This window comes from Myxocyprinus asiaticus, chromosome 7 (genome assembly GCF_019703515.2).
Source record: "Myxocyprinus asiaticus isolate MX2 ecotype Aquarium Trade chromosome 7, UBuf_Myxa_2, whole genome shotgun sequence".
In the NCBI taxonomy this organism is placed as follows: domain Eukaryota; kingdom Metazoa; phylum Chordata; class Actinopteri; order Cypriniformes; family Catostomidae; genus Myxocyprinus; species Myxocyprinus asiaticus.
In genome coordinates, this window is record NC_059350.1 from 3142501 (window position 1) to 3161645 (window position 19145).

The 19145-nt window shown below is 39.3% G+C and overlaps 1 protein-coding gene across 1 annotated transcript in view; it reads left to right on the forward strand.

The window, feature by feature from the left end:
* LOC127443532 (polycystin-1-like) overlaps positions 1 to 19145 on the forward strand; it is a 100650-nt gene that overhangs the window by 37914 nt on the left and 43591 nt on the right. Inside the window, exons 5-11 of the mRNA XM_051702222.1 lie at positions 4361 to 4524; positions 4888 to 5168; positions 6755 to 7148; positions 9640 to 9817; positions 14556 to 14770; positions 16665 to 16786; positions 17369 to 17516. Coding sequence (XP_051558182.1) covers positions 4361 to 4524; positions 4888 to 5168; positions 6755 to 7148; positions 9640 to 9817; positions 14556 to 14770; positions 16665 to 16786; positions 17369 to 17516 — 1502 coding nt within the window. The remainder of the gene's footprint in view (positions 1 to 4360; positions 4525 to 4887; positions 5169 to 6754; positions 7149 to 9639; positions 9818 to 14555; positions 14771 to 16664; positions 16787 to 17368; positions 17517 to 19145) is intronic.

Genomic DNA, 19145 nt, shown 5'->3' on the forward strand with positions numbered 1-19145 from the left:
TCACAGCAAAACAAAAATGCCTCAAGGCATTTACTAATGTTAATAAAAATTAATGGTCCCACTTTAAATTAGGTATCTTTAACCCTATGTACTACCGTTAAAAACATTCCATAAAATGTACTTTTTGTGTAACTACATGTCGTTCTGCAAAATTCTCACAAGATTCACATTTGCTGCTACAGAGGTTGAGGTATGAGTACGTTTAGGAGTAGAGGTAGGGTTTAGGGAAAGGGTTGGGTTAGGTTTAGGGTTAGGGGTTAGGTGTTTTGGGTTAGTTTTAGAGAAAGGGTTGGGTTAGGTTTAGGGTTAGGGGTTAGGTGTTTTGGGTTAGTTTTAGAGAAAGGGTTTGGGTTAGAGTTAGGGGTTAGGTGTTTTGGGTTAGGTTTAGGGAAAGGGTTGGGTTAGGTTTAGGGTTAGGTGTTAGGTGTTTTGGTTTAGGTTTAGATAAAGGGTTTGGTTTAGGGTTAGGTGTTTTGGGTTAGGTTTAGGGAAAGGGTTGGGTTAGGTTTAGGGAAAGGGTTTGGGTTAGGGTTAGGGGTTAGGTGTTTTGGGTTAGGTTTAGGGAAAGTGTTGGGTTTGGTTTAGGGTTAGGGGTTAGGTGTTTTGGGTTAGTTTTAGAGAAAGGGTTTGGGTTAGGGTTAGGGGTTAGGTGTTTTGGGTTAGGTTTAGATAAAGGGTTTGGTTTAGGGTTAGGTGTTTTGGGTTAGGTTTAGGGAAAGGGTTGGGTTAGGTTTAGGGAAAGGGTTGGGTTAGGTTTATGGTTTGGGGTTAGGTGTTTTGGGTTAGTTTTAGAGAAAGGGTTTGGGTTAGGTTTAGGGAAAGTGTTGGGTTAGGTTTAGGGTTAGGGGTTAGGTGTTTTGGGTTAGTTTTAGAGAAAGGGTTTGGGTTAGGTTTAGGGAAAGGGTTTGGGTTAGTTTTAGGGAAAGTGTTGTGTTAGGTTTAGGGTTTGGTGTTTGGGGTTAGGGTTTAGGGAAAGGGTTTTGTTAGGTTTAGGGTTTGGTTTTTGGGGTTAGGGTTTAGGAAAAGGTTTGGGTTAGGGTTAGGTGTTTGGGGTTAGTTTTAGAGAAAGGGTTTGGGTTAGGTTTAGGGAAAGGGTTTGGGTTAGGGTTTAGGGAAAGGGTTTTGTTAGGTTTAGGGTTTGGTGTTTGGGGTTAGGGTTTAGGAAAAGGTTTGGGTTAGGGTTAGGTGTTTGGGGTTAGGTTTAGGGAAAGGGTTTGGGTTAGGTTTAGGGAAAGGGTTGTGTTAGGTTTAGGGTTTGGTGTTTGGGGTTAGGGTTTAGGGAAAGGGTTTTGTTAGGTTTAGGGTTTGGTGTTTGGGGTTAGGGTTTAGGGAAAGGGTTGTGTTAGGTTTAGGGTTTGGTGTTTGGGGTTAGGGTTTAGGGAAAGGGTTGTGTTAGGTTTAGGGTTTGGTGTCTGGGGTTAGGGTTTAGGAAAAGTTTTGGGTTAGGGTTAGGTGTTTGGGGTTAGGTTTAGGGAAAGGGTTGGGTAAGGTTAACAGTGTAACTACAATTGCATTTAAATCAATGTATTTTAAATGTAAGTACAATGCTACAACACTTATGTAGTTAAGCATTTGATACAATATACTTATTAAGTACATAGTAGTTAAAGACACGTAGTATTTATGTGGGTTTATGTTAATTCAGAAATACATTTGTTCATTCTTAGTTCTTGTTTGTTCATATTGCATTAATGTTAACATATACAACTTTTAATGGAAAAAAAATGGATTAGTTCTATACATGTTAGAATGATTTTTTACCACGATTAATAAGTGCTGTAAGAATATGATTCATTGTTAGTTAATGTTAACTAATGTCGTTAACTATTGTTAGCTAATACAACCTTTTTGTGAAGTGTTACCCGTATTTCCTGTCTAGAAAATATGGTCCTATTTTACTCCATTAAGTTTTTTGATATTGTGACATTATTTTCATGACATTCACACACATTTTACCCCTTATGCTTACTACCACAATGCGATAAAAGAGGGTCATTTTGATACTTTCATTACCGCAACATGAAACAATTACATATTATTTAAATTGTAAAGTATGGAAGCATCATAATTTGGAGTGTAAAAAATATCTTATCGTATTTTTTCATACGATACAACACTCTTGATTTTATATATGTGTCGTACGATACATAAATACATAAGTGTGGTTGAAACCAAGCAATGCAACATTGCGATCTGCAAAAAAGTCTCCTCCTTGGTGAGGTGGCGCTGAGCGCTCAACAGAGCAACTAGACTAGGCGAGTTGAGAGCTCAAAGACCGACGGCAAACGGCAAGTAGATTGTAGCATTACAACTTGTTGAATTTGCCAAACAACGGTGTCTTGTCCTGGTGTTACAGTACATCAAACATGTCGTTTTATTTACGCTGACATGAGGCAGAAACAGCAGAGCAATTTGCAATTAACAGCCAGCCTCGCCCAGCTGACACTGAGCGTGATTACATGCACAGCTTAAGTTGCTCATATCCATCAAAAAAAAATGTTTTCCTTCTCCCCTTTTCTCCCCAATTTGGAATGCCCAATTCCCAATGCGCTGTAAGTCCTCATGGTGGCGTAGTGACTCAATCCATGTGGCGGAGGAATCTTAGTTGCCTCCGCATCTGAGACCGTCAATCCGCGCATCTTATCATGTGGCTTGTTGAGCGTGTTACCGCGGATTTGTAGTGCATGTGGAGGCTTCACACTATTCTCCTCAGCATCCACGCACAACTCACCACGTGCCCCACTGAGAGCGAGAACCACATTATAGCGACCACGAGGAGGTTATCCCATGTGACTCTACCCTGCCTAGCAACCGGGCCAATTTGGTTGCTTAGGAGACCTGGCTGGAGTCACTCAGCACACCCTGGATTCAAACTCATGACCCCAGGGGTGGTAGACAGCGTCAGTACTCGCTGAGATACCCAGGCCCCCCAAAAACCAGCTTATTATAAAAATGACAACATAATAAACCCGAGATTACATGAGACTTATTCTCTACTTTTGATGTTGAAATGTAAACACCTATGAGCACTAGGATTGGGCGATATGACGATATATATTGTGGCGACGATATAAAGTGTCAGTCGATAGAGATTTAGCTCATTTAGAGATTTTGCACATTGGATAAGCCGGTAAGACTACATGCAAAGTGAAACCGGGGAAAGAGGGCAAAAAAATTACGTGTCGATCGTTTTTTGCTCAAACCACTAAATAATATTGTATTATGTAAATATAATGTAAATCCAGAGGTCAGGTTCCACTCAAGGTTTTTTTTTTTCTCCACTAACTATTTAAAGGAGTTTTTATTTTCTATGCCCCGGTCACCTTTAGTTTGCTCACTCGGGGCTTTAAGACTTTAAGGCTTGATTTTCCACAAAGTTGCTTTGAAACGATGTGCATTGTGAAAAGTGCTATTCAAATTAAAACGACTTGAATGTAGACAAACACATTTTTCTCAACAAAAACATGAAAATTGAGAAACATATCAATCTGCTGATAAATGCAATGCTGTTATTTAAGTTACTTTATTATAGAGCTCTGCTTTATGTTGCCAATGTCAGACACTGTTTTGCCACTTAAGATATAAAATACATTTATGTAGAATCCTTGAATAAGTCTAAACGGAAAACAAATTTTGGGTGCCATTTTTTATAATTGTATCATATCATGATGTTTCTGTATCATATCGCATCGTTAAATTTGTGTATCGTTACATGCCTTAATCATAATGGTACTCCCTAACTTCCGGGCGGTTTTACGGAAATTAGTATTTGTGGGTAAAATGCGCTTAAGTGTCCTGAAAATATTGTCACAATGCAAAAAAATTCAAATGGTCCTAAATGTTGGCTTCATTTCCTTTATGCAAAAAAAAAAAAAAATGTCATTAAGTAATTTTTTAGAATTGATTTTAGTTCTTGACAGGTTTCGAGAGAATCACACTTTTTATGGCATTTTCAATTGCACCAAGTGTGACTTTTATTGCATTGTAGATTTCCCAGCACAACTTTTCTTGCGCTACTTTTCACGATAAAAACTCCCTGATGAACTTGTTTCAATTCCAAAATAATTATAGATTAGAGTGCTGTGTTGTTGGACAACTTTTGTATACATAATAATATACAGTCTAGTGTGTCTGGGGAGAACAGATTGTTGTGTGCCATCTATTGTGTACAAGTCAAATAAGATTGGGTCTAAGCTGTACCCTTGTGGCACTCCACATATGATTTAGTTTTTAGTTTTTTCATTTCTAATTCTTATTGCACATTTACTGTTTGAGTAAAGATTGTGCGATTGTAAATGTTTTCATCCTATGCCAGTTTGTCAATATTGACTGCCTCTCTCCGTCTGTTTCTCTTTATCAGAGATCTGAGCTCTAACCCGTTTGTCTGTGACTGTAAGCTAGTGCGGTTGGTTAGCTGGTTGAAGGAACAAGGCGTTAGAGTGAAAAAACCCAACTCTATGCTGTGTGATCGCCCAGCAGAGGTGAAGAACCAACCACTGCTCAACGTCAGCGAGCACACCTGCGGTGAGTGATGGGCAAACAGTCAATAGAGTGCAACAGTCTGGTTCTGGATTAAAGTTCTATGTTGGTGTGCTGTTCCAACCCACTTATTCTGTTTCAGATACTATTTAAAAAAAATAAAAATCAGGCAGCATTCACTGAACGCGGCACAGTAAGCTGTAAACAGAACACTTGTATTCCAATCCGAACACATTTTAAAATCACCTGTAAAATGTTTGTCTATTTACCTGCTTTTTTACTTAGGCATATTTGTTTGATACTTACTAAGATGTTCTAAATCTAGGAATGTAGACATAATAAGACAGATCATGCAAAACTTTGTTGATTCTGAGTTTTTTTAATTGGACGTTCCTTTGTCTTTCTCAGGCCTGATGTATGCGGGATGTCTGCAGGATGAGGAGCACGTGGGAGGCGTGGAGTTGGTCATCTTCTCCTCCTCCACTCCTGGTCATTTCTCACGTGAAGAGTGCAACTCGAAATGTTTCCATGAGAACCAGCGTTACGGCGGTTTGGGTCAGCAGAGAGAGTGTCTGTGCAGCACAAACTCTGAGCCCAACCACATCAGCGAGTCGCAGTGCTCAGCCGCGTGTTCTGACCCACTGGTTATGAAGGAGTGCCGCTGGACTGTGGCACACGATGTGTTTCAGGTGTGTGCCAAAAGATCACATGCAAAGATTTATCTGTAATAAAATGCCTGTGAATCAACAGGAATTTAGCAATATTTCTAAGTTGAAAAAACTTCCTTTGACCACATAATTTATCTGTCTGTCAAATTTTAGATCAGAATCCAATAAGACACACACATTTCTAGCTTGTGAATGTAAGTTAGAGGATAATAGTCCTAGTTTACTGGTTACCATAGCAGTAGAGTCAGGAGGTTCGTCTTAGATTCGTTTAACTGAAGAAAGTTAGCTGCCATCCAACATTTAATGTCCTCAAGACAGTCAAATAAAGATTGTAGGGCAGAGATATCATTTGATTTTAGTGGTAGATTGAGTGTTGTCTGCGTAACAGTGATATGAGATTCTATGTTTCTGGAAGATAGCACCCAAAGGGAGCATATAAAATGAAAACAAAACAGGGCCTAAAATGGAGCCTTGCGGTACTCCACGGCTAAAAGGTGCAGAAGAAGAGGAGAAATTCCCAATCTCAACTGAGAAAGTTCTATCCCTCAGATAAGAAGTAAACCAATCAAGTGCACAGAATTCCAACCCACTGCTGTGAACAGTTCAGAAGAATAGTATGTTCGATTGTGTCAAAGACTGCACTGAGATATTGCAAAACTAGAATAGCACACTTCCCAGAGTCCACCACTAACAATAAATCATTGGTCACCTTAAGGAGTGCAGACTGAAGCCAGACTGATATTTGTCCAAAACATAATTTTTACTTAAAAAGAAAGCTGATGGAGAACAACCTTCTCTAAAACTTTGGAGAGAAAAGATAGTTTGGAGATGGGCTGATAATTATTTAAAACATAAGGATCAAAGTTTGTGTTTTTAAGCAAGGGCTTGACCACAGCATGTTTAAAACTGGATGGGAAAGTACCATTAATTAGGCAACTGCGTACTATAGACAGTATGCTGGGGCCAATAGTGTCCAGAGCTTCCAAAAGAAGATAAGGAAGAATAACGTCCATAGAACAGGAAGCTGGCTTCATACGACTGACAATATCTACCAAATGAGAGATTGATACCGGCTCAAATGAGATGAAGATGATGTTGTTGTCTCCAAAAAATCAGATGCAGGGGGTGAGAAGCCAGAAGATCTTATGACATCAATCTTATTAATAAAATAAACATAAAATAAAAAGAAAAAATATTCAGTCTAATATGATGACAGTTCATTTTGATCAGGAACTATCAAGCTCCAAAAATGACTAAATCAATAAATGAAAGTGCTTCAAAGTAGTCGATATGACTCGTGCTCTACATTCCAAGTGTTCTGAAAGCATCTGATAGCTTTGCATAACGAACAGACCAAAGTTTAAGTTATTATTCACTAAAAATTAACGTATTACTTCCAGAACCAGAGAGTTTCGATCTATTGTTAAATGGAATTAGAACCAAAATTGTTAAATTCCTTACAGTTCCCAGCAGCACATTTGTCATACTCTGTAAAAGTATGCTAATTGGGTTTCAGCCAATCATATGTTTTTTCCTGTTCTGAGATCAGTTCCATTACATTTTGCATACTTTTCAAACATAACATTTTTGGAAATCTCGTCCGGCAGGTGAATTTCTCAGCCTATCTTCCATCTCGCCGCGTATCCGTCCACTCTGAGGCTCTCCTATCCGTCGCCTCCTCTGTCTACCCTGTGTCTCTCTCATGGGACTTCGGTGACCTTTCACCTCGGGTCAACACCTCTACACCCAACACGACAGCGAGGCATAAGTACGGTCACCCTGGAAAATACCAGGCCCAGGTGAGTCTTTCCGCAGGCCACCAGGAGATCATCGCACAGGGGAACGTGAGTGTAGAACTACCCCCTCGACTGGAGCTCCACTGCCCATCAATGATCGTAGTCAATCAGAGCCTGGAGGAGGCGGTGAGTCTGGTGAACTGGGGCGGAGTGGGCGTGACTGTGGACTGGCAAATCAGGAAGGATAGGAGAGAGATCGCAAGAGGTGAGAAAGAAAAAGAAAGAAATGTGTGCATGCACTCATTTATGTTTAAACACCTACAGATGCATAGGCAAGGGGCTGTTCAGACCAAATGTGTTCTTGCGCTAAAAAAGTAGATTTAGTGAAATAAAAAAGAACCGAGGTGCCTTGAGACACATTTTTAAAAGCTGACGTTCTTTTAAAATTGACACAGCATCTAAAACGTGCCGCCCCTGTGTCAGATGCTGAGAAAGTAGCGAGAATGTTCAAAGACGTTCATCTAGCACAGGTTTACATACAAAAACAATTAAAAAATGGCGCAGACTGTCATAAATGCATGTTCGGTGTGAACGGCCCCTAACCTGATTGAAACTCCTAAGTGATTTGGGATGCCCCTGCCGAAAAAAACTTTTTAGACAGTATTTTAAGGGACTATTAAGACCGGATTCTTTTTAAGTTGAACCGGCTTTTCAACGCAGAAAAAACAGCAATACATGGAAGAACAGTTGAAATGTACATCTAATGCATGTTAACATGGGAAAACAATTGAAAAACAGGGCAGACGGACAAAAACAAATTTGTTTAGTGTGAACGGGTTAAACGTTCATTATTAACTGAGAAGAACCTCATAAGTGACTGATTTGGAACATCCCTGCAAAAAGAAAAAAAAGCTTTTTAAGGGGTGTTCTTGTGCTAAAAAAGCCAGAATGGAACAGAATGCAGGTGTCTGAAGACGTGTCTTTTTTTAAAGTTGACATTCTTTTTAACTTGACACGTCATCTAAATAAACACGGAACGCTGAGAAAACAGCAAGACATGGTGCAATGGTCATAAACGTCCATCTAGCGCATTTTTACACAGAAAAACAGGGCAGATGGACGACACCTAACTGAGATGGAATGTATAAGTGACTAATTTTGGAACACTCTGGAAAAACAAAACTACTTAGGGAACATCCTGAGGAACTGTTCAAACTGAACGCATTCAAGAGCTAAAAAAGCTAGATGCAGCACAAAGAATATAACAGAACGCAGGTGTCTCGAGATGTGTTTTGCAATTTTAAAAGTTGACGTTCTTGACACATTGTCTAAAAAACATAGGACTCCTGTGTGAGATGCTGAAAATGGAGCAAGACCCATCGCAATGGTCAAAAAGATCCATCTAGGGCGTTTTTACTTGGGAAAACATTTGTAAAACGGTGCAGACAGACAGAAAAGTGTGCTCAGTGTGAACGACCCCTAACTGATATGGAGCCTAATAAGTTTTGGAACACCCCTGCTTTAAAAAACCCAACTTAGGTAGCATTCTAAGGGGCCGTTCAGACCGATTTAATTTATTGTGCCAAAAAAAACCTAGATGCACCACAACCAAAATAACAGTACGCAGTTGTCTCAAGATGCATTTTAAAAGTTTAACTTCTTTTTAACTTGATGCAACTTCTAAAAAAAGTGCCTCCCCTGTGTGAGATGTTGAGAAAGTAGCGAGAATGGTCAAAGCCATTCGTCTAGCACATGCACAGATGGACATAAATGCGCATTTGATGTGAAGGGCCTCTTACTGGGACAGAACCTCATAAGTGACTGATTTGGAACACCCCTTGCTAAAAATATACAATTTAGGCAGCATTCTAAGGGGCTATTAAGACCGAACGCATTCTTGCACTGAAAAAGCTTGATGCAGTGCAACGAATGGAACAAAACACGGGTGTCTCGAGACATGTTTTCAAAAGTTTGTTCTTTTTAACTTGAAGCGGCATTTTAATGCAAAAAAAGCAAGACGAGGCACAACTGTTGAAATCAGAATTTAGGTGTCTGAAGACATATTAAAAGTTGATGTTCTTTTTAACTTGACAAGGCATCTAAAAAAACATTGCTTTAGTGTGAGATGCTGAAAAAACCACAAGATGCAGCGACACGGTCAAAAACGTCCGTCTAGTGCATGTTCATATAGAAAAACTATTGAAAAAGAACCTCATAAGTGACTGATTTGGAACACCCCTGCTAAAAAATTATCTAAACCAGCACAAGTTAGTTTGCTGGTCTTTGCTGGTTTAAAGCCTGGTCTACATTGATGGTTTTACAGGGGTTTTTGGCACGTCACAGCTCAGATATAACCCTGTCTACATTTTTCACGCTTCTGTACCAACACAGGCTTGCCCGACTATGAAATATGCTTTTTTTCATGATAAAAAATGAATCTTTTTTTGTAACAAAGGCTGTGTTTACATCATTCCTGTCGAGCGATGGCATGTGAAGATTCTCTTGTTTATTTTCGGGCCCTGTGGAGATCTGTCCATCATTGTTTGCTTTGAGAGCACAGATAAGAGCGCACAGCACTATTCCCAAAAGAAAGAACAAAAGAAAAAACAAAGTTTCATACAAAGGGAAATGTCAGCTGAAGCAACTCTTTATAGATACTGTCTGTTTCTGAACATGTTTTATATAACTTACAGCAAAAGAACTGTCATAAATAATCAAGAATTATGAACTTGTGCACTCTCTCTTTCTTTCTTTAGCGGAGCCGCTGTGTTTGCCAGGTGCGATCCATCACGCTGACTCATCCCGCTGTTTCCTGTTGGTGTCGGAAGAAGTCAGCTGGTCAGACGCACGGCGCAATTGTTCTGCTCGTGGGGGAGAACTCGTTGTGGTGCATTCCCAAAACGTACGAGACCTTCTGGCCCCTCGAATCACACAGTGAGTCTGACATTTATTAAACGTCATTAAAAAGTCATTTTTTAGAGCTTTTACAAACTGTCAAAAGAATTTTAATTACAAATTCCAGATTTTCTGAAACTCACTTCTAGCTACACAGTTTTGCAAGGAATGTCTCTCTAGCATAAATTTCCAGTGTACAATCATGAAGTTGGACTTTTTTCTCCTAAATTAACTAAAGAAATCTAGGCGAGTGAATCCTGCGTTTATCGTACGCACAAAGTTGTTTTAAAAACAGTTTGTTGAGGAAATCAAATAAATAAAAGAATGCCATGCCCAAACCAAACCCATGATTAGTTTGAACCAATCATCAGCGTTTTTCGAGTAGCCAAGGTCAAGAATTTCAGTGATGTGCATGAACAGAAACGAATGCCTTAGACGAACGATAAATTAGCCTTTAGTGTCCGTTTTTAAATTCCAATTTTGAAGAATGAGATAATGTACACATCTTCGAACCTCATTTTCAAAGGGTTATATTTGGCTGTTTTTTCATGTGATTTGGTTGTGTTTTTAATCAGAAACCTTGGCTTTTAACTCTTTAAGCTTGGATGGGGCCCACCGGCAGACCCGCAAAAAGAAAATAGTCATAATATTAATAAATTCAGTCTTGACCAACACAAAATAGGTGTCATTTGGAAGTTTAGTAGCTGTACTTTAAAATGCACGTAGGCATTATGACCAACAATGAACAAGTTATTTGAAATTTGCAGACAAATCAGAAGTTTTTTGTTTTTTTTTTACATTTATTTTAAAAAATTGTACTGTACATATTATTGCAATCAGTAAAAACATCAAACTGATAAAAAAGCCATGTGTCATATGTTGTTGGAGTAGAATACAACCAGCCTTTTTGTTTTACTCAAACAAAAATATGAGTAATACCTAGGTACTGTATATGTCTTTAACAATTATGTTGGTGTTGCTTATATGCCGCGTTTTCACTTATAACTTCACAAAAAATAAACGGAACATAAAATATCGCACCATTACTTAGAGCAGGTGATTATCTTTCAAACGAGCCCACACACAACATAATCTGATGTATAGATCATTAGATAATCCACATGAAGCACAATGTTACATATGGCCACCAGGAGATGGCGCCAAATACATGACACAGACTCAATGATGACTCAAATGGCACAGAATGAAACTCATTCTGTGAAATCTCATTACTAAAATCATGTCACCATGCTATGCAAACCTTTAGTCATTTAGTCATTCAACTAAATTCTATTTTATTTTATATTTTTAAATGTTATTTTATTTTATTTTACATTTTAGTTTCATTTCATTTCATTTTTTTATTATGTTTTTTATTATATTTAAAATTCTATTTTATTTTATTTTTTTTAATTTTATTTAATTTTATTTAAAATTGTATTTAATATGCAAAGAAGGACTGTCTGTTAGTGGCTGATTTTGTTTTACCAGTCAAATGTTTCAACACACTTGACTAAATGTATTTTTCTCATGTTTTGAAAAATCGATTGATCTAAAGGCCTATGCTTAAATGCATATTTAAATTGGTTTTATACACAAAATAAAAACTACATGAATTTCTTTACAAAATAAAAATCCACCACACTTCATGGTCTGGCACATCACACTTACACACTTTGGTATTGTACATCTGCAGAAACACAGCTGTGGAAATATGTGACACTCCAGCAGGGAGGAGACGCTGGTTATGTGTTTGTTTATGTGTGTTTATCTATGGAAGTGTGTGTGTGTGTGTGTGTGTTTCCTGTGTTCCACACCCATCATTAATTTGAGGGTAGAGCTTGCACTGACCAGAGCGAGATAGAAAATGTGTCTCAATTTTCTCAACCCTAGTGCACTAGTAAGTACTCTACTCTGGCTGTCTAAGGCTGTTGTCCCATTGTCAAAATCCTTCTAGTGCACCAAAACTTTTGCCCCCTATAAATTCCCTGAATGATCAGTAAAAACCAGTGAGCATCAACTTGCTTGACTTGCTGGAAATGTCGTCATGTTGTTCTACAGTCTGTGAAGTCGATAGAAGATGAACACAAGTGTACATTTATGAAAACAAGGTCTTCTTTTTTGTTTGTAATTATCTTTCATTCCTAATGTGAATTAAAAGCAAACAGTTCTGCAAACATTTATGTATTTCCAAGTAGAATATTAGAAGTCCATCTCAGTTTTTTTGTTTATGTATGTTCTGTAATTTGATACTGATCTACTAGTATTTAAGCACTGTGTGCCTTGTTTTGTTATATTATGTTTGTAAATACTGAAAGATAACTATTTTCTTAATTAGTATTTTTGTCTTATTTTCCAGTAAAAAAAAAAAACCATCCTTAAATCAAAATGTATTTACTTTTGAAGATAACGTATTAAGGGGTTAAAAAAAAATCTGGTTTTAAGCATAAACCTCACTACATTTGTTGCAAAAAAAAAAAAAAATCAATTTACAAATAGTTTAATAAAAAAATAATGTAATTCAAGATAATTTCTCCGGAAACTAGGGATTGGAATGAGACACGGTCAGAGTGTTGAAGTATGTTTTCTAGCGCTCTAACCTGCTCCAGATGGGCTGCATACCCCAAACACACACACACACACACACACACACTTCCCACCCTGTCTTATGTAAGAACACACACAAGTGAACAGACCACTTTTTTATTGTTTTTTTACTGGCACAAAGAGTCGCATTTCTCCCTCCTTTATTTCTTCCTTCTCCCTGTCTCTTTTTCTGTTTTGCGTTTTTCTTTTTCGTTTGTAGTTTTCACAGATGTGAGATGTTGGTTGCAGCCCATTTGAAGCTCGAGTGTGTGTGTGTGTGTGGGTGGCGTAGTCGCCCTGTCAAAGACTGTGTTTTATGTCTCATTTAAAGGCAAATGAAACTTAAAAATGATCTGCATCCCGTTGAAATTAATAACACGTTATTGAGGCACACATTCCCCTCAACTTCTGGAATATTAGGATTATTTATTAAATCTGTTTTCAGTCTGAACTGAATGCTAAAAACTTTCATTAGAGTAGATTATTTCCACTTCAAATTTGTGAAACATTGCTCGCAACCCATTTTACCATAGTAATCTAATGTAAACTAATGGGTCAACACATTATGACAGCCTAATTTGCTGTTGGTCCTCCACGTGCTGCCAAAACAGTGCTGACTTGCCAAGGCATGGACTCTACAAGACCACTGAAGGTGTCCTGTGGTATCTGGCACCAAGACGTTAGCAGCAGATCCTTCAAGTCCTGTAAGTTGCGAGGTGGAGCAGCCGTGGATCAGACTTGTTGGTCGAGCACATCCCACACATGCTCAATCGGATTGAGATCTTTGGAATTTGGAGGCCAGGGCAACACCTTGAACTCTTCATCATGTTCCTCAAACCATTCATGAACATTGTGTGCAGTGTGGCAGGGCACATTATCCTGCTGAAAGAGGCTACTGCCATCAGGGAATACCATTGCCATGAAGGGGTGTACCTGGTCTGCAACAATGTTTAGGTAGGTGGCACATGTCAAATTGACGTCCACATGAATGGCCGGACCCAGAGTTTCCCAACAGAACATTGCCCAGAGCATCACACTCCCTCCACCGGCTTGTCATCTTCCCTCAGTGCATCCTGGTGCCATCACTTCCCCAGGTAAATGGCGTACACGTACACGGCCGTCCACGTGATGTAAAAGAAAACAGGACTCATCGGACCAGGCGACCTTCTTCTACTGCTCCAAGGTCCGGTTCTGACACTCGCGTGCCCAATGTAGGCGCTTTGACGGTGGACAGGGGTCATCATGGGCACTCTGACCGGTCTGCGGCTACGCAGCCCCATATGCAGCAAAGTGCGATGCACTGTGTGTTGTGACACAGTCCTCCCATAACCAACATTAACATTTTCTGTGACTTGTGCCACAGTAGACCTTCTGTCGGTTCGAACCAGTCAGGATAGACTTTGTTGCCCTCACGCATCGATGAGCCTTGGGCGCCCAACACCCCGTCACCGGTTTGTGGTTTGTCCCTCCTCGGACCACTGTCGGTATCACCACTGCTGACAGGAAGCACCTCACAAGCCTTGCTGTTTCAGAGATGCTCTGACCCAGTCATCTGACCATAACAATTTGGCCCTTATCAACATCACTCAGGTCTTCACTCCTGCCCATTTCTCTAGCATTCAACACGTTGACTTCGAGAACTGATTGTTCGCTCACCATCTAATCTACCCAGACCTAGAAAATTATTGCGGAAATGGATATTTCATTTTGGGTCACTGAAGGGTTCAGAGGAAAAATTATTTTGATTCTAGCCCATACGGTATCAGAGTTGTTAACGAAAACATAAATGTGCCATTTATAGCATCACCTAGTGTTGGATGGATGTGACTTTTACTTTCTTCAGAAAAAGTATAAACAAAATCCAAAAATGTAAGGATGTTTCTGAAAATTTGGTTGATTTGACATGAAATAACCCAATATAAACTCTAACATTTCTCATCAAATTCTTCAAAGACAAGATGATCTGAGCTATTCAATCCACATTCATTTTATAGCTCTGTATTCCTTGTTCTCCTTCAGGAGAAACATCTGAGACAAAGTTGATACTTCAACATAACTAAGAGCTCAATCATGTCTCCTGAGCTATGAAAGAAAAATGAGCCTTAAAATTCTCCACTCGGATCTTTGATAGTTGATCTTCAGAAACATACTTTTCATTAGTAATGATGTTGCTGGTGTTTGTGTGTTACAGGGAGCGTGGTGTGTGGTTGGGTTTGAGTGATAAATACTCTCCTCGTGTTCTGCGCTGGGTGGACAATTCTGAGTTTCGGGCGGGTGAGGAGGGCGTGAGAGACCGAGCCAACCTGCAGCCGGGAAATGTTTGTGTCTCGCTGGACAACAGTGGGCAGCCCAGCTCACACTCCTGTACCGCTAAACGTGCTTTTGTCTGCCAGTTCACTCGCCAAGGTAAACATCTGTACAGCCACACACACACACATTGGACTGCATTTCTTGATCTCAGCACCGTCTAACATGTGTCCTAACCAGTTAGAATGTGTCTCTTCCATGTTGGTAGACTTTTTGTCCCAAACAGCCGCTACAAGTGGTCCACCAGCTAGACCAGCACCAAACCATCAGAAACTAGCCTGAACCAGCATGGAAATTCATGCTGGTGTAAAATGTGTCTTTTCAGCAAGCTAGTGGGCAATACTGGGCTCAGTGCATCCCAAATCGTTTGTTTAAAAAATTTGTACGTAAGAGGTGTTTGGATGGCATACTAGATTTTATTACACTTATAAGCAGGGAGTAGCTGGGTCAATTACAACACGTTGATTAAATGCATTGTTGTTGTTTTTTCATTAGAGCTAACAAATCAAATTATGAATGTTCACAATGTATTTTCGTTTTGATTTTTATGAAGATAAGTAAATAGCTAATATCTATGTCGCAACAGTTTTCATTTATTGGAAAAGGCTGACATTCAAGCATATTTATGGCCAATTCATGAGCAAACTAAGCTATAACTTCAATGCTGCCATTGATTTTGCATTGTTAGATCGCCTTCACATCAAAATGTAAAAAATACAAAACAAATAATAATATTTTCAATGTTAATCATAATAACTCTCACTTTCTCCACACTAAACTATGCTGCCAAAAGTGTCCCTTTGCGCCTCCTAGTGGTGATTTTGTGAACGAATCTTACGAGTGAGAATTTAAAGTTTTACCGCGTCAGTACTGCTCATGGTAAATGGTATAATTTTGGTCGAGTATCTACTGTATATCCAATGGATTTCCAAGTATGCATCCCTGCATGCTTTTTGGGCTAACGTTGCCCACGATCATTTGAGCAAAAATAATTGTGAATTTTCATGTAATGAATTTAGCTGGATGCCAGCTAGATACAAAATGCAAACAGTATGCGACAAAGCGGTTTATGGTAGCAAGTTTTTTCGATATCACAGTTTTATGACATGGTGATGTGTCACAATAGTGCCAACCTGTCTGACTGCATACTCAAAAGTGCGCACTTTCCCTATCACCAGTGAAGTGCATATAGTACTTTGAACATATGCACCAATGTGTAGTAGAAATACAGTGCATCCAGAAAGTATTCACAGTGCTTCACTTTTTCCACATTTTGTTATGTTACAGCCTTATTCCAAAATGGATTAAATTCATTATTTTCCTCAAAATTCTACAAACAATACCCCATAATGACAACGTGAGAGAAATTTGTTTGAAATCTTTGCAAATTTATTAAAAATAAAAAATTAAACTCGTTAAACGTTACGAGTTACAAACGTTAATTAAACTCATTAAAAGCCTTTCAAGGAAATGTCCTGGTCCTATTTTACTCCAAAATAATAATAATAATAGTAATAATAATAAAAAAAAAAAAAAATATATATATATATATATATATATATATATATATATATATATATATATATTTATGAAATTATGTTTTGGCTATAGAAAATGAGGCACATTGATTTAGGGTTAAATATAACTAATAGAGTTCTAGGACACTCGAAGAGCACAACACACACATACAACCTCTCAAGGAGCATTTACACACAATTATCATACTATTCAAACTGATTCAGGTGTGCGCGTTTATCTGAGTGCCTTCTCAGCTCTGCCTTATTGGAATAGCTGATTTGCTGATAACACAAGCATTCATAATATGCTTTGCTGATGCATGTTTAGAGTGTAATTTAGACTAGACACATTTACACACACATCATGCATACAGATATTCTGTTTAAATTGTATTTGGAGCGCTGATAAAATGCTGATGACAGTTGAAGATAGAGCTCATCTCTCTCTCTCTCTCTCTCTGTGTGTATTTGTGCAGTGCGTGTGCATGATGCAGGTGTGTATATGGTGGGCACCGCTGTGTTTAATATCCAGAGATCATTGAGCAACCCAACAGCATCACAGACATGTCTACCCAACACACCGGCCAACAGTGTAGAGGTAAACACACATCTGGGTGTGTCTTTTTTCTTTTATCCTCTTTTCTCCCAGTTTGGAATGCCCAATTCCCACTACTTAGTAGGTCCTCGTGGTGGCGCGGTTACTCACCTCAATCCGGGTGGTGGAGGACAAGTCTCAGTTGCCTCCGCTTCTGAGACCGTCAATCCACGCATCTTATCACGTGGCTCATTGTGCATGAGACCGCGGAGACTCACAGCATGTGGAGGCTCATGCTACTCTCCACGATCCACGCACAACTTACCACATGCCCCATTGAGAGTGAGAACCACTAATCGCGACCACGAGGAGGTTACCCCATGTGACTCTACCCTCCCTAGCAACCGGGACAATTTGGTTGCTTAGGAGACCTGGCTGGAGTCACTCAGCACGCCCTGGATACGAACTCAGGACTCCAGGGGTGGTAGTCAGCGCCAATACTCGCTGAGCTACCCAGGCCCCCATATGGGTGTTTCTTTACCTTTGGGCACTTTTAGCACTGTGGACTTCTAGAAAGTAAAGTCTCGTTCAAATATTTTTTGTGGTGTTAAAAGTTATAATTTGTCAACTTTGTGTGCCTTGCAGCTGTTGCTCTTCCCTGGTTTGAGTTTTCTTCAAGCGGGACGACTATCTTCTCTGGAGCTGATCACTCAGTCTCTGAGCTCACACACACAGCTGCGCTTTCAGGTGTACCGACCACAGTGCCCGGGATTCACACGCCCTCTGCTGCCAGGTAAAACACACATTGCGTTGATGCATTGAATTCTATGAAGCATTTTTACGTTTTAAGTTTTTTCTCCTCTCCAAATACGTTTTCAATGTTTACAACCCTTACCCCTACCCCTAAAAATAACTTTTTGCATTTTTAGAATTGTAAAAGTTTTTGTCAGATTTAACGCACTTCTAGGGACAATTTTGTCCCCAAAAATATAGCTAAATAAACCCACAAAAACAAATAAACAGAGGGACCAAACAGTTTACTGTTGCCTCACACTCTGTTTACCTCTCTCAACCCTTTCAACTGCCAGAGACACTTAAAAGCCGAAAATTAACAACCTAAAAACCTAACGATTTTGGAGATTTCCATGAAAGAGAGAGATGCATAAAGAGAGAGCATGGGAGTCATCAAGGTCACTCTCTATTGCATGACCAGCTTCCTGTGTGAGCTGTTACACAAATTCCTCTTTTGCTTCCTCCTGATCAATACAACATGAGTGGAGAGAGCAGAAAGACGAACGTCAATCGATTAAATGTAAAGACATGAGAAAAGATGTGCTTGACAAAGACTTTTAAAGAAAAAGTACTTCCAGAAATAACGTTCTGTCGTCATGTACTCACACTCATGCCATTCCAAACCTGTATGGATTTTCTTTCTTCCATGGAGGAAATCTCTGAACACCTATCGTCATTGTAACAGGCTATTTTGATGGGGTTGATTTGGGTTTTTTTGCCATGCAAGAACAGAATGGCAGACAGATCTTAAACATAAGCTGTTCTGAGAGGGATTAGTAGTACTTTTAAATGAAATTAAATATGGAGATTGTTCTCAGTGGAGTTAGATTTCTACAGCCAATCAAGTTCTTTTTGCGATGTGTACTATGAACTCTACCATTGTTAAAGTATATTTTGTACATTCTGCCTTAAAATGTGATTGTATGTAAATAAAGGTAATATGGGAGTATCCTAAAATCATATAAAGAGTAATTTAATCAATTTAAATATTGCAAAAATATTATGTAATTTTTACAATATATACATTTTTGATCTTTATTTATATTTTATATTGATAAAATATTTAAAATATTTAAATTGTGTATATACGCTGTATACATATATATACACCGATGAGCCAAAACATTATGACAGGTGAAGCGAATAATGTTGATCATCTCCTAACAAGGCCATATGTCAAGGTCTGGGTAGATTAGATGGTAAGCGAACAATCAGTTCTCGTAGTCAATGTGTTGAATGCAGGAGAAATGGGCAGGAGTAAAGACCTGAGCGACTTTGACAAGGGCCTAATCATTATGGCCAGACGACTGGGTCAGAGCATCTCTGAAACGACAAGGCTTGTGGGGTGCTCCCGGTCAGCAGTGGTGAGTACCTACCGACGTGGTCCGAGGAGGGACAAACCACAAACCGGTGACAGGGTGTTGGGCGCCCAAGGCTCATCGATGCGTGAGGGCAATGAAGCTATCCTGTCTGGTCCGAACTGACAGAAGGTCTACTGTGGCACAAGTTACAGAATATTTTAATGATGGTTACAGGAGGAATGTGTCACAACACACAGTGCATTGCATCCTGCTGCGTATGGGGCTGCGTAGCCGCAGACCGGTCAGAGTGCCCATGATGACCCCTGTCC